Source organism: Phocoena sinus, chromosome 2, assembly GCF_008692025.1.
Source record: "Phocoena sinus isolate mPhoSin1 chromosome 2, mPhoSin1.pri, whole genome shotgun sequence".
NCBI lineage: Eukaryota > Metazoa > Chordata > Mammalia > Artiodactyla > Phocoenidae > Phocoena > Phocoena sinus.
This window is the reverse complement of record NC_045764.1, coordinates 97196578-97213153: the sequence shown is the minus strand read 5'-3', so window position 1 is coordinate 97213153 and position 16576 is coordinate 97196578. Positions and strand designations below refer to the sequence as shown.

The window sequence follows — 16576 nt, the reverse complement described above, 5'->3', positions numbered from 1 at the left end:
AGCAAGGAGGCTTTTTGTTAGGAGTCAGTGAAATTTTTGTAAAAAAAAAGATTCATTTTCTTTTTTTCATAAAGTTAACCTTTGAAAAATAATCTTTTAACAGAGCCCTCTTGTAAGAATATTCAGTATCTATGTTACAGCCCTTGGTATATTTATTCTTCCAATCTAACTTAATCTATTATATTTATTAATATATAATATTAATATATTATAGCCCTTTGTATATTTCTTATTCCAATCTAACTTAAATTAATAAAAATCACAGCATTGTCATAAGCTTGCCTCTTTATTAGACCAAAGTGAAACTATACTTCTATTTTCAGTGTAAAATTAATGATAGTGTTAGAAACTGTCGGAATGCCAACCTCACATTGCTACAGTGATAAAGTTTAGCACATTCATATAACAACTAACACCATCTCAGAGTATCTGGGGTGGAATTACATGTTAATTTTGAAGCACATAAAATAGTTAAAAATCAATTTAAAGTCAAGGTTTTAAAAGCATAATGTCTTTTGAAGGATTACTTATTGACTTTAAATATAACTATCTAATTATATATGCATGGACTAACGTATGAAGTCAACTGCTTTGCAAATGCCAGGAGGCTGTTTTTCAGTAATAGTTGAGATGCTTACGGGAAACTAGATTGCTGTATTGCTGGGGAAGAAAATGGCTTGTGAGGTTATTTACAAGTTTTGCCCCATGGTCACTGCCATACATCAATAATAGGTATTATTATAGAGAAAGTCTAAGTGTTTCTGCTTATGAAGCATTATAAAATCTGTTTGGAGTATTTTCCTTGCATTTTTGCCATCATTCACTTTCCTTTTTTGGCTGTGTTATTGCCAGTAGAATTTAAAGTAGTACATGATTTCAGTTGATAAAGATAATGATGTATGTCTGTAAATTGTATTCACTGACTAGATTATAATTTCACAGTTCCATTATGCCTATTGCCAATAAAATTACTGTTTTTATAAGCTTTATTTTCTAGACCTTGTATTTTATATATGTTTATATCAAACAAAGCATAATCAAGAAGTATATCTTTCCAAATTTCAAATTGGTGATTGCTTTTACCGTGCAAAATAAAACAGGCTGGGATGTTCATAGAGAATTGATTTTATCTTTGCACTGAGATAGTAGCAGTTTAATATAATGTAAATACACTTGCATAGGTGTTTCTGAGGCTGATCAACAGGAATTATTTTATTTCACACTGAGTAAAAATTATTGAATTTTCATGTGAGTGGAAATGCTATTTGTATGTTGTTCTGATAATTTGGTAACGTTTACATTGCTTACTCGATAAATTGCATCATTTCATTAGAAAGCACACACTTAATAAATAGAATAGGTGCAAAACCTTTTTACTCCCTTATGAAAATGTTACATGTAGACATTTGTTTAAGTAGAATAAAGTAAATTGGTCATTTGTTAATAAGACGCCGAAAAAGCACAGTAGCAAAGAGTATATAAACTGTCATTGTCCTTTCTTTTTCTTTTGGTGTCTACTGTAATTCTTCCTACATAGCCACGCCCACTCACCTTTCCTGCCACAGGTTATATTCAGGGACACAAAAGGCGTGAGAAACCGGCCACCTCAACTTTCCAAAGTGTGACTTCAGGACAAGCTATTAGACAAAGACCTAAACAGAGGAGCAAGGAAAGACAAGGGTACAGGAAGCTTGAAGTGCTGTGGGTTTCATTTCTGTACCATCAGTAACCTTGGTTTCATGATTCAACATTTTAGATGTAAATAATTTACAACAATAAAAGTGAGAGCACATTTATGTGGAATAGAAGTAAATAATTTAGTTCTCAAATGTGGGATGCCCCTAGTAATGAGAAACCATTGAGAGGTATTCATCAGATATCTTCAATGGACTCTGCAACTGTGTGAAATTTTGTGATTTAAGAACTTGTTTTCTTTATTTTGTTTTCAGTGAGAAGGAAGAGCAGTCCTATGCATGGGGAGGAGGGGACAACAGAAGGAAAATGATAATGACTTGGGGCTTGTTTTGACAGTGGATACGAGTGGTCTCACCTCTTGAATTCTAAGATTTGAGTGATATTCACCTGTATGTGTTGATAAAGAGCAGACTAATTCTCTAAGAATTTTTAATTTTACAAATAATATATAAGCTTTATTTCATTTAAATTGGACTCTCGCAGTGCATGATCAGAAGTAAAGAGTCTCTGGTAAGCCAAGGAGTGATAGGACCAGGTTGGCATCAGTGAGATGGAGAATTAGATAATTACAGGCACACCTCATTTTATTGTGCTTCACTTTATTGCTCTTCGCAGATAATATGCCTTTTACAAATTGAAGGTTTGTGGCAAGCCAGCATCGAGCAAGTCTGTTGGATTCATTTTCCCCATAGCATTTGCTCACTTCCTGTCTCTGCGTCACCTTTTGGTAATTCTTACAGTATTTTAAACCTTTTCATTATTATTATATTTGTTACCGTCATCTGTGATGTTACAGTAGCAAAAAGATTAGGACTCGCTGAGGGCTCAGATGACGGTTAACATCTTTTAGCAATAAAGTATTTTTTAATTAAGGTATGTGCATTTTTTTGGACATAATGCTTTTGGGCACTTCATAGACTACATTATAGTGTAAAAATAACTTTTATATGCACTGGGAAACCAAAAAATTCATGTAACTTGCTTTACTGCGATTTTTTTTTATTCTGGAACTGAATCCACAATATCTGCAAGGTCTACCTATGTTACCAAATGCTTTTGACAGAATTAAAGTACCAGAATAGGATAACACTCCTTTTCACACTTTGTACAATCTCATCCTTTTGGAAAATAGACCAGAATTCCAAGTCTCTTTCCTGACTTCATTACTTACTGGCCATGAGACTGTCAGAAGGTTCTTCAGCCTTCCTGAACCTAGCTTTCGTTAACTGTAAAAATGGTACCTGCTCATGTGGTTGTTGTGAAGATTAAATAAGATGATACACCAAAGTGTTTAGCACAAAGGCTTAGTATATGGTATTTAAGAAATATTAACTAATATCAATTATCTTTACATAATCAATTTTAATATTTTTTAAAGAAGCTGGACAGAGGTCACAGACACAGGCTTTGCAGAGATTTTATACTGATCCTCTGCTCTGCCACACATTAGCCATATGACCTTGTGCAGATTTCTTTCTAAGCCTCGGTTTTCTCATCTGTAAGATAAGGATAATAATAACTGTGAGGATGAAATAGAATACATAAAGCACTTAATACAGTGCCTGCCTCATAGTAGCGCTCAAAACTTTTTTTTTTTTTTGGCCGCCTGGCACGCGGGATCTTAGTTCCCCTACCAGGGGTCGAACCTGTGCCGCCTGCAGTGGAAGCACGGAGTCTTAACCACTGGACCGCCAGGGAAGTCCCAGCACTCAAAACATTCATATGTGACTGTGTATGTATTTATGTGCATTATATAATATGTGAAAACTTGCACACACGAGAAAAAGACTTGAAACAGCCTCTGTACCCACACCCTGATCCACAGCCCTTTACTAGGATGTCTTTCCTCCAGAGTGCATATAATTCTCAACAAGTCAGTTGTTTGACTTCCCAAGTCACAGAAGATCACCAGTCATAGACTAGAAGTGAAATAGGAGCTGCTAAATGCTGGCTTTGTGACAAGTGTGAATTCACAGAAGATTTATGGAACTCTGTAAGACTGGAAACTCTTTTAGGGCAAAGGCTGGTTGGTATTCTTTGCTGCACCTAGTAAGTGCTTAATAAATGGTCCTAAATTGAACTGAGGGATTTTTAACGTAGCATAAAGGATGTTTAAAATGAATTTCTTTTCAAAAGAAGGTAAAGTACACATCCATTTACAAATCTTTATTTGCCAAAATCCATTTAAACATTATAGAAAAAAGTCTATCGAATCACTTAAATGAGGGGATTTGTAAAGAAATCTCACTCCTCAGAGATGTGGGCTGTATGAGGAGGTACTTGCTGTAATTACCTCCATTGGTCATTTCATCTCAAAGTATAGCCCTGGTATTAGCGTGCTTTAATTCTACCTATGTTACCCTCCTTAACTAACACTTCCCAGTGCCATTGGTCACGAGCATGAAGTTCTGCTCAGGGACTTGCTTCTGGAGAAAAACCTGTCCTTCCTAGGTAAGTATTGCTTACGTCCTCTCCAGCATATGTTATCTCCACGGGTGCTTAAATATATATTTTTTAAAATCTTCCACTTGCAGTTATGATGTACTAAAGGAAGAGAAAACGATGATGGATGCTGTGCATGTTATCTTTTGTTGATTTAGAACTGAGCAGGAACTCAGTTACCTAATCCCCTGTATACACAGCACATGCACAGGCTTGCAATTAATATTTTATAGCATAAGTGGCTGAAAAAATGCTTTAATATCTGTTGCAGTATTACTTTTGGTGTCATGAGATATTAGCCATAATCTAGGCCTTCCAAGAGAAAGAAACAAAAGAAATATTGTCCATAAAATACTTTATATATTAAAAAGAATTGTTAGAAAAATTCATGTTAGGTATTTTTGTCTCATGTATGGAATCGGCTAGTACTTTTACTTGAAAATGAAATACTGAGCTTTTATTATTTTTATGCCAAACATGAATTGTTCTCATAGATTTAGTATGATTTTTTAAAATCTCACATGTATGCATGTGTTTGTGTGCCAATGTGGAATCTTACTACAGATTATTTCTTTCAACATCTCTTACGCATTAGAAATTAAGCCTCAGAAGGCATTCATGTGATAACCGATCACAGCAACCATGAAGCACTCTACAATTCCTCTGTAGAGAAGAGGAGAATTAATTCCTCTTCTCCATTTTAAATGTGGTAATTTATCAAGGTTCTGTACAGATCGTATTATTGTACATATCTGTTTTATGTAGATGTTTAAGAGTTTGCATAGTGTATTTTTTTTAGTTTAAAAACATCAAACAATATTGGATTACATAATTTTTGCTCCAAAATGGACAAGACTTACCCAAGGAAAGTCAAATGAATAGTCATATGTCAAGTTGAGGAAGGATGTTGAATACAGTCCTGCAAGAAGTCTGTTTTAACTCTTAATATTCAATATTTTTATTAGTGACCTGGAGAATGGAGTTGAATGTGTTATAAGATTGTTGATAATTTTAAGATGGGGTATACCATAAATATTCTCCAGCGAGAGTTAAGGAAAGCTGATAAATTAGGAAAGTGGCCTCAGATTACTGAATTAAATTTTGCTATGCAAAAGCAGCAAGTTTTTGTTTTTTTTAACATCTTTATTGGAGTATAATTGCTTTACAATGGTGTGTTAGTTTCTGCTTTATACAAAGTGAATCAGTTATACATATACATATGTTCCCAGATCTCTTCCTTCTTGCATTTCCCTCCTACCCACCCTCCCTATCCCACCCCTCTAGGTGGTCACAAAGCACCGAGCTGATCTCCCTGTGCTATGCAGCTGCTTCCCACTACCTATCTATTTTACGTTTGCTAGTGTATATATGTCCATGCCACTCTCTCACTTTGTCCCAGCTTACCCTTTCCCCTCCCCATATCCTCAAGTCCTTTCTCTAGTAGGTCTGCATCTTTATTCCTGTCTTGCCCCTAGGTTCTTCATGACCTTTTTTTTTTTTTAGATTCCATATATATGTGTTAGCATATGGTATTTGTTTTTCTGACTTACTTCACTCTGTATGACAGTCTCTAGGTCCATCCACCTCACTACAAATAACTCAGTTTTGTTCCTTTTTATGGCTGAGTAATATTCCATTGTATATATGTGCCACAAGAAGATGTGGCACATATATACAATGGAATATTATTCAGCCATAAAATGTTTTTTTATATAAGAAGAACAACTGAGATGTTCAGCATATGGAAAGAGGGTGAATTAGATAGAAATCACGTTTTAAAATCTGATAAAAAACAAGAGTGTATAATGACTCAGAACCAGTTGGAATGGATGACCTATGATGCACCATGAGATATGGTGTAGAACTATGGAGTTCCAATAATATTATGAAGTATCTGATCATATCGATCACTCAGTGACCAATACGGCACGGCCAAGTCTATTGTTTGAAGCCACTGACTGAGCAGTCATATTTTCAAGACTGCTTGGTATACATCAAGCATACATCTGCTTAAGAGTAGTCAGGCCCTTGGCACCACTTCTTTGCTTCGACTAGCTTTTCTCTGCTTCCTTCCTGAGGACTAGAAGACCCCACCAGGGAGGAAAAGCAAAGGGCTTACTCATGGCTTAAACTTAGTCCCAGGTCCTTGACTCCCTTGATTCCGGGAACTGAGTGCACTAGACTGGATTGGCCATGGCTGACAAAGGCAGTGCAGAAACACGCCAGGGAGTCATTGCCACTTGCATACGTGTTCAGAAAGGGGACTTGATATGGAGGAATCCCATCTATTCCTCTGTGCTCTAAGATCTAGAGGTAATTCTTTTATTGAAGCATACTAAAGACGATACTTAACTGGTGTTTTAGCTGGCTTCATGTAACCTCAGTCCTGTTTTGAAGCATTTCCTCATCAGCATATGAAGAAGTTGTTATTCTATGCACTTTAAGCGTTTTAATGTAATACTGAATTAATACATGTTTATTTATGGTTAAACCATGAAAATTCAAAGCTTTGTATGGAGTATTGTTATGGGGTTGTTCTTTTACCTTGTAAGTACCCCTTCACAATGATTAATCATATCTAAAGTGCTGTACCAGGTAAATTTAGATAGATCATCAAAAATATTGGTATATAAATAGACCACTAAACGTATTTTATGTTTTCTTGTTTACATGTGTACACCGTGAATTTTGTTGCAGAGGCATTGCAAACATGTTTGTTTTACTTTGATTTTTTTTAATAAGTGAAGGTAAAATCAATCTCTTTCCCTCCGTGTCTCTCTCTCTCTCCTTCCCTCCCTCCCTCCCTCCTTCAAATCTGGACTACTTTCAAAAGATGAGGATTCTTATTGTTTATATATTACCCCTTCTTAAGAATTATGACTTCCTGAAATTTTTTATCTCATTTAAAATTTTCTACCCATTGTGCTCGATATGTCATTTTATAAAATACATATTTTATCTGACCTCTGTAAAACAGAGAGGTCAGATAAAAGAGAAAAATAAAAATAAATCACTTTTATCTTAACCCTAATAATTTCTTAAATTTTCTTGATTTATAACCATGTACTGAGCAGTTGCTATGGCACAAGATTTAACCAGGCACTATTGGAAAGAAAGAGAGTCCTTTTCACTGAAGATTTGGGTGTACCCATGGATTTATCCTATCTTGTAAATTTATCCATTTTGTACTTCTCGAAATGTATATTGTATTAAGAGGGGTCAACGTTGAATAAATGACTTTAGTTTCTCCAACTCGAAAATATATTTTATTCGCATATTTGTTTGAAAAATAAGTTACTGAGTCAGGTACTATTTTAGGCATTAGACATAAGTCAGATAAATCCCTGCATTTGTAGCATTATGGTCTAGTAGGGAGACAAGTTACAAACAAATAAGTACAGGTAATTTCTAGCAATTTTCTCAGAGTTCTTGTAATTCTTTTATTCATTATCCATTCATTCTTTTCAGTTAACTTTTGTCGCGTATGTTCTCTACATGTCAGGAACTATACACTAATTACTACAAGGATGATGACAGACACTCCCGCCGTCCGGCTGCTCAGTCATACACACTATTGCCTTGTCCGTCCCAGTAAGAATGCAGTTTCATCTAGTGCATCTCACTTGATTGTCTTGATAGTGAAAATAAATACATTCAAGGCTGTTATCCTGCTTCTCCTATGAAATTTTTGAAAGAAAGGTACAGATTATATTAAAAATCAATAGCTACCCTTTACATATGAAGAAAATGCTACTGGCTCATAAGCTACTTTTCCTGAAGTGGTGATAGAATTTTACTTCCTCATCTGTTCTCTCTCAGTGGCCCCTTGCTGCTTCCATGTGCTTCTCGGACAGCTAGTTGAGCTCATTAGCTTGGCTGTCTTACCACTAAGCTAACCACTCTTTCTTTTGGTGCAGCAGACAGATACCTTTAGTACTTGCTATGGGCAGGTACCATTAGGGGTAAAAAAAAAAAAAAATCTTAAGTCAAACATGGAGCCTTCCAGGAAAATTTCAGATAAGTAGAGGTCAGTTCTTTCCAAGGATAGTTAATTTAGAATGAATATTTATTGATCGGCATTTAAAGTCTCAGAAAATGTGAAGAGCCTACTGCCGACTTTTAGGCTTGGAAGCACAAAGAACCCTTCTTAAACTTTAAATTGACCAGTGTCACTTGTGACCATCCCTATCCCCTCTGCTAAGAGTTTGTTCCATTTCTAACATCAGTGAAATAGAAAATGTATTATGTCTACTGATGGAGATGTTTTAATTTGTATCTCTCAAGTAATTAATGAAACCACGTTTTTTTATATCCTCTCTCTGCCTCTGTCTCTCTGTCTGTCTCTCTTTTTTTGAGGGGGTGAGGGGAGAGATTTGGACAAAAGGCAAGGGAGGAAAGGAAAATAGTGACTGCCAGAAGATGACAAGACTGTTTGCACTGTTAGGGAATATATGAAAGAGCTTGTACCAAAGACTGAAGACGAACCATTCATCCTCCGTGGGTTGGCATATCTCCAGGTCGGAGGGACTTTCATTAATGACTTCCACAGCCAGTGTCTGGTGCAAATTCTTGTTAAGTTTGGCTTGATAAGGATGGCTCTGCAGTTATTTTATTCTTTCCAGTGAATGTTGCCCTGTTAGTAGAACCTAACAATTATTTTGAGTGACACCTGAGAGACATTTGCTTCATCCCTTCCTCACCCTACCATGTTTGGTCTTGCCTTATGACAAACCAGCATATTTTACATGGGTGCTTTTCTAGCATTCATGTATTACTCTGTGGGACTCCAGGAGGGTGTCATCTGTAAAGCCAAATAGGCTTAGTGAAGGATGTCCCTTGCTGTAAGAAATTAGGATCTTTGTTTCTAAGAGTTCATCTACTCCTGCTGCTTTATTCCCCACCTGAAGCAGCAGTGCTCTGGGGAAGTGATTATGATGTGACAAACGGGGGATTATGACTTTAGGTGAAGAATAGGCAGTGGGAATAGATGAGATTTAGAATACTAGGATTGTGTTTACATGCAGATGTTAGCAGTAGAGGGTAAGAGACTAGAAATAAAACATATGGTTATATAGGCTAAAGGGAACTGAGATGGTTGGGTATTTCAGAAGGTATCAACTATTTAAATTCCTAACTAAAGGTTAAAACTTGGATGCAGTTTTCGGGGTAACAGGAACATTATATTGGGGGCAGGATGTGGAGAATCTGGGGCCTGTTCTCCCCTTCCTGAAGAAGTTGTTGAGGTGAGGGACCATCTTTACTTACTTGCCTTATTGAATATGCTTGTGCACGCTTCTCCCTGGGACCAAGAGAAAAGAACCACAGACATGCGTATGCTGCTGAAAGACAGGTTCTTTGGAACTTTGAAGACAGGTTACCCTGTCCACTTAACGATGGTAGTCTTCCTGCTTCAGGCCCACAGCTCTTCCATCACCATTGCTCTGGTTAGATAACTCACATCTGCCAATATCTGCTTTCCTGGCCACTGATGATAAATTGAAACTTTTGGTTGTAAGTGACAGAAATCCAGTCCAACTAGATTATATGCACACACAAAAAAGGAGAATTTATTAGTTCAGAGATATACCCGTGAAGTCCAGAGGAGAAGTTTGCTTCTGGTGTGTCTAGAATCCAGCAGACAAAACAGTGTCATCAGTTCTCCTCTTTTTTCCCTTTTGTGTTCTTTTTTGCCCTGTTGGCTTCATTCTTAGACAACAAAGATGATCCCTGGCAGTTGCTAATTTGTTTACTCTTGAGAGTTTCTAATCCCAGGGAACAGTGGTGCTTCTGGTTGGCCTCATAATGAACCTTAGAAAGGACTCTGATCAGTTATTCTGGGTCAAGTGTCCACTCCTGTGGCCAGTGGTAGGGGGGCGGGAGGACCGCCCACCAGAATCACATTGTGAGAGTAAGGTGGCAGTGCCAGACAGGGCAGAGTACAGGACAGAAAAAATCAAATATCTCACCCCACAGAAAATTAGCTGTAGGTTGGAGCTTTATTCCCCATAACCAAAAGGCATCGGGGGTCAAATCTGTTACTGTTATTGTTGGATTGGTTCCTTGGTCCTGTGTGTTTGTGTGTCAGTGTGTAGAGACCACTTTTATCTCTCAGAGCTGCTAATATGCCTCCCTCCATTGAGATTCGTTCAGGGACAATAGGGTCTTAACATCAGTGACTACACCTCAAAGAGCTGGGGCAGACAAAGGCTAACATTCATCCATTCCACAGAATTTTGGAGTCAGAAAGGGCTCTGTGACCATCCAGTCTCCCTGTTCTGTTCAGTGGAAACTTGCCCCAGACCTTTCATCACAGTTATTGCCCTCCCCCTCCCAACAACTTGCCCTGAATTCTTTTTACTCTACCATGCTGATTTGTCCCTTCTCTTGTGGCATTAAACCAAAAGAATTTAGAGCGATGCAGTATAAAATATGGAGGAGTTTTGCTTTTGTTGTCCATGTTCATGTCCTCTGTCTCCACAGCCACCAGTCAGCAGGGGCCAGCCTACCCTGCCTCACTTTGCACTGTCCTGGCTTGTGACCTCCCATTTGTTTCCTATCTTTAGGGCACTTCAATTTTCACAAGTATTGTCCCCTAAAGACATAAGCAAAGGACAAGGTCAGAGCAGTCAGTTGTATTCCTTATTAGTGGCTTTGATAAGAGGCTTTGGGGGAAGAGGTTAAAACTAATGGCTGTAATGAAATTTTTAGGTTCTCTAAAGATTTCATTCATCTGTGTTATCGCTCTCCCCATTAAATGCATATCTGTTCGGTGTACCTTTGCGATGGTTTGCATAGCATAGTAACATCTATTACCAAAACCCTGCTAACTTCTTAAATTGGAAAGGCTGTGAAACTTACTCTTAGAGAATATAAAAATATGGGATGCAAAGGTCATAGCACCAATTATTGAATGAGACAGTGTTTTTGGGGGAAAAAACCCAGAAAAACAAGATACTGGAGTAGAAAAGATATACTGTAGTTTTCACTTGTATTGATGTGTATTTTTTGCCCTTCCCCAATTTAGTAAAAATGTAACAGGTGTTAAAAAGTTTCTTTTTGTACGAGGTATTTTAACCTAGCATTTTAGAAACGTTTTGACAAATTCATAGATAAAAGACCATGTCAGAATATTATTTTTCTTTTCATTTTCAGATGTTATGAACTGGAATTTTGCATAATTTCTCTGGGAAATAACTATTTCTTAAATTTAAAGTCTTTTAAGAAAAAAAAAGAAAACCTCAAACTTCTTCTTGGCAGTCCTCATGCCGTGCTATGATTCTTAAGTATATGTTAACTAGTTTCAGATGTGTTTTGTTCTCTGACTCAAAATCACGCCTTTATTTTAAAAAAAGAAATTGTGTAATCAGTACTTAATTGCTTTGGATATTTTGGGCATTTAGAGGAGAGGGTAATTAAAAGGCCCCAGAAATTAAACTTTCACAGTGTTCTTTACATATGTGATTCCTTTTTAAAAATGTCCTCTAAAGGCAAGCCTGACAACTTAAAAACAAATGATGATCTGGATTGTCTTTTAAAATGTAACATCAGTTTTATCTGTGGATGCAGTTTCATTGGTTTTTTAGTTCCATTGAAGAAAGGATCATTAAAAGGCTAGAGATCAAGTGATTATTTCGTTCATCTCCTCTTCGGTCAGGTGTCAACCAAATACTATCCAACAGATAGCCATCCCCTCTCTTGCGTTTCCAAATCTTTCAGGAGGAAAAGGAGAAAATTTTCCCCACTTCATAAGTATTACACATGATCAAATTTAAATATTTGCCATAATCAAGAGTGGTATATGGTCTGTTGGGACAAACCAGTACTTGGTTGTGGTGGGCTCTTGTCTATATCTGGCTATTTGAGAGGCCCAGGTGTTGGCAGTCACTTAACTTCTCTTGGCCTCTTTTATCCTGTATAAACTGGAAGGTTGGAAGACTTTACAAGCTCAGAAATACTGTTTCTTAAGGCACACTATCTAAATACCCTACATTTTGTGGATCTAGAGGCTAACAAGTCTGCTTTTAAGTGAGAATATTCTTATATTAACTTTGATAATGAACACTTAAACAATGACATGAACAAGCTTGTACTTATGAAATATATTAGGTGTTTTTAATATACCTTAAATCAGAAGAGCCCTACTTCATGTTTGCTACATTCACTGAATAAGTTAGGTATACAGAATTTGGAGATTGATTTCATATTGATCCCCAGCAATTCTGGGAAGTTATACTAAAAGTACTAGTCTAAAACATTGCTGTTACTCTTTTTTTTCCCTTTCTAACTAATGTTATTCTTTCTTTTTTCTTAATCCTGACCATTTTTTCTTGAAGAAAACAGCAGGTTACTTAAACATCCAGTTTTCCACTTGGGAAGTTCAAAAAATCATAAGTAACCACTTGGTTCCAATATGTACAAAAAGCTCTAAAAACATGGATGAAACTTATGATTCCCAAGGAAAATATAAATTGCAAAACTGACTGTATAAGAGATGAAAATCTAAACAGATCAGTAGCCATAAAAAAAAAAAAAAAAAAGGGAAAAGTAACCAAAGAGCTACCCACTCTAGTAGCAGCAGGCCTAGGTTGCTTATTATGGGGAATTCTGCCCAAACTTTAAGGAATGGATAAATCCAATGTTATTTAAAATACTACAGACCAAAGAAGAAGGTAGGAAAACTTCCCATGTGTAGTCCCTTCCTTGATGATCAAGATGTACCTCAGAGCAGACAGCTGGGGCCAGGGGTGAAAGATAGCAGTGAAAGTTATCAAATACAACCTTGAACTTTGAGTCACTTTTGTTGTCTCTTAAATCAGGAAAGAAAATTATTAAGTCAGTTCAGGTGGGCTTTGCAGAAGACATGGGTATTCTTAAAAAATGCATTTATATTTTATTCAGTTACCCTTCTGAGTCTTAAATATGTGCCAAGCGTATGTTGGTGGTGAGAATGGGGCAGTGAATAGGCCCGGGATTTGGGAGACGGGCACATGCACAATGACAAGGGAATGAACAAAGAAGGAGGCAGAAGGGAAGTCATGTGGGATGATGACCGAGCCATAACCTCGAGATCCTAGAGTTGGAACCCTGACCCACCCAATGGTCAACCAAATTTTAAATCCATACCCAATGGTTTGGATAATGATCTAATGGTAAGAAATCTTTGAAGGTCTGGGAGCCAGGAAAGGAGCATAATGCAAAGGCCAGGAAATCAGGTCAGATGGATGGGGCTGACCTTAAAAATCTCCTGGGACCTAGACCAGGTGAGCAAGGCCACCTGTTCATAAATGCTACTTCCTATACTTGCACTCTCATCTTCTCTGAACTTTGCCAAGTTGTACCCTCCTCCTTTGTTAGGAAATCTAGGTTGAAAGAGATAGTGTGAAGATCGAAACAAGGCAGGTAAGGCAGTGAGGGTTTAGAAAATAAACAGAGAAGATACCCAATACATAATAGCATAGTACTTCCAATATGTGGAATAACCTCTTTAAAAAAAAAAAAAAAGCGTAATATCTCGTGGTGACACAGACTCCTAGAAGCTGTCTTTTGAGTACAGTTACTATTGAATCAACTTCATATTGAGAGGGAGGGAGGTGGGGGGGGTGGCATGGAGAAAGCATATGAATACTCTTGTACTTTGAGGTTCTCCACAGAAAGATGGAAAGATTTCCTAGCCTCACCTGATGTTTATCTTCAGGAAATGTAAATTGTAGGTATTGTGGTAGTAATTTTGGCGCAGTGAACAAGAGTGTAGCATCTGCCTTTTAAGGGATTTTAGTGTGTGCGTTTGGATTGCTTGGTGACCTTTGAAATTTTGTTTTGCGCTGCTGTCGGAAATATCATTTTTCTTTCTGAAACAGATTTGAACATCTGCAAAGGTTGATCAAGCTAGGATAATTTTAATAAAATATTAATCTCTTTTTTAATGTCAACCCAGCTTTTAAAACTGTTCATCAGCTACCTGAAACATCAGCTCAAGGCAGTTGGGTTGATTTAATAAATGCCTTTTCCGTTAAACATTCTTGTAGCCAGAATGCATTTAGAGGATAGAAATTTTTTCAGTCTTGTTCATCCACAGTTCAGTTTTCCAAATTCTCTTGTTTTTAAAGTAAGATTAATTTTATTTCCTTATTTCAACAGTTAACTTAGAATTTTTTATATTTCAAGCAGGGGAGATTGTTTCAAATTCTAGCATCAGTCCTTCAAAATTTGGATAAAGGATAACAACTGTAACCAAATTTAATTTAAATATCTAGTTTAAATATGTGTCTTGTCATTTAAAGGTTATTTACGTTTAAAATGCTGACCTTTCAGGATGTACACAGGAGTGTTCTAAAACAGAGTTTCTGAACATTGGCCATGAAACCACTGTCTTGGCCTGACAAATGGATTGGAAATAAGCTACCCAACAACTGAGAATGGGCCATTAATTTTAATCAAAGGTGATGCAGGAAGGCGAATGGGATGCATGACAATGTCAACAGCCCAGTAGGTGTTAAGAGACCACACAGCCTTCCTTGTTACTTGGTTGGGCCATTAGTTGAGGTTGGGTGAAGACAGAAAGCCATGTCTGGAATTGAATGACCAGGTCACTCCAAAATCTAACAGAGAACTGCTCATTTCAGAATCACATTGTAATGCCTTTAGAAGTCAAGGACAGCGTTTAGAAAATATTGGAGGACTTTTTTTTTTTTTTTTAACCAAGGACCTAGGTAGTTTTTTCCAACTTTGTCAAGCACTCTGTTTTCCTGCCTCCTTTCCTCCTGAATGGCTCATTGATATTTACAGAGGATCAAGAAATCGAACAGACTTAGAAAAAAATCTCAAAGCCTGTTTGCTTTTCAGAATTACATATTGTTAGTTGTAAAACTTTGGTAAATGCCAGAAACAATAGCCGACCAAAGGTATTAAGCAGGGTAATTAATTCTCTGTGGGGATCTCACTGTCCTTGTCTCTTTCTTATGTTCTTGTATGTAGGAATAGTTTCACTAATTGAAACTAAACTTTCTTAATTGCTTTAATGAAAGCATTTGTTTTATAAAGGCCAATGTCAATATTGGCTTGATAACATTAGTGATATTCATGGTGGTAGAAGCCTTTTCTTTTAATCAGTAAGTATACTTCATTATTTTGAGTATCTTCAATTATAAGAAAGGTAGTGTATGACAGCTTGAATTAATGATGTTTATAATAAAGACATAAAAATGCGGAAGGGACAAAGAGGCATTTTTATATCTATGCTTCCAGTTTGTTACGAAAGTTCATTTATTCCTACACAGCATTGCATATATAAGAATGATATGTATGACTGCATTAGTAATTTTTACACATTTTTAAGGAAGAAAAGCAATTATATTGCTGTCTTGTTAATGGAATACTGTGATAAGTAATAGTATTTGTTCATCCTGTAGATGAAGATCAGCTCCGTGCAAAGGGTTATGACAAAACACCAGACTTTATTTTACAAGTACCCGTTGGTAAGTCCTTAAACTCTGCTATGCATTTATTTATAGAGAAAAGGGATGTGTTTTTCCCATAGCTTTGCAAAATTGTGTTAATGTTATTAGCAAATGTTACCAGAGAATCTAGATTAGCTTGATAATTTTGTATCTAAAAGTGTGAAATAATTGCAAAAGATTATTTTAAAATAGCAGAAAATTATAGGTTTAGAAGAAACCTATGCCTTAAAAACTTTTATTTATATTTGAGAAATAAACATGTGTTCTAAAGACATTTTGGTTACCATTTTCAAGTCATTTCTCTAAGTACCGAATTTTTAACATAGGGTTCTATTGAAAAACCAGGCTCACTTGGTTTGCTTTCACATTACTTGTCAACTTATACAGGCAGTCTCAGAATAGGAGAGAGACTTTTGTAAATGACGAAAATAAAAGGGATGTGATTGTAGCATAAATGTTCCTTGTTACGAACATGTACGATGTGTTGTTTTATAATTACATCCATAGATGATGGTGAGGGCTAAGCCTCTGTTCATGAACGTGAAGCATAGAGAGACCCAGACAGAGTTCAAAATTTTCAATTTTCCCTTCCCTTTGCTCTATATTAGTAATGCTTTGTCCCTTAGCTGTAGAAGGGCACATAATTCACTGGATTGAAAGCAAAGCCTCATTTGGTGATGAATGTAGCCACCACGCCTACCTGCATGACCAGTTCTGGAGCTACTGGAATAGGTAAGGCCCATTATTTTTCTCTTAAGATAAACGATACTCAGCAGAAATCTCATTAGAAAAAAATATTTTGTTTAGCTGGTAAAAATGCTAGTAGCCTTTGTTTCTAGTAAATACCGAGACTTGATTAATGTATTCGTTTCAGGTAATTTCAACTTCTTTGCTTTCATAATGTAGCTTCATTTTTTAAAACGAAAAATCTCTGCCTAATGTCAAAATTAGTGTAGACGCCATTTTCCATTTCACAGTGATGA

The 16576-nt window shown here is 36.6% G+C and overlaps 1 protein-coding gene across 6 annotated transcripts in view; it reads left to right on the top strand.

Moving 5' to 3' along the window:
• Positions 1–16576, top strand: part of C2H15orf41 (chromosome 2 C15orf41 homolog) — a 237149-nt gene that overhangs the window by 107365 nt on the left and 113208 nt on the right. For all 6 annotated transcript variants that reach the window (XR_004348728.1, XR_004348727.1, XR_004348725.1 and 3 more), the window contains exons 8-10: positions 4079–4146; positions 15546–15611; positions 16220–16325. Coding sequence is in view for 2 of the 6 variants with exons in the window: in XM_032624738.1 (XP_032480629.1) it covers positions 4079–4146; positions 15546–15611; positions 16220–16325 (240 nt within the window). In the remaining 4 variants the exon portion in view is untranslated. The remainder of the gene's footprint in view (positions 1–4078; positions 4147–15545; positions 15612–16219; positions 16326–16576) is intronic.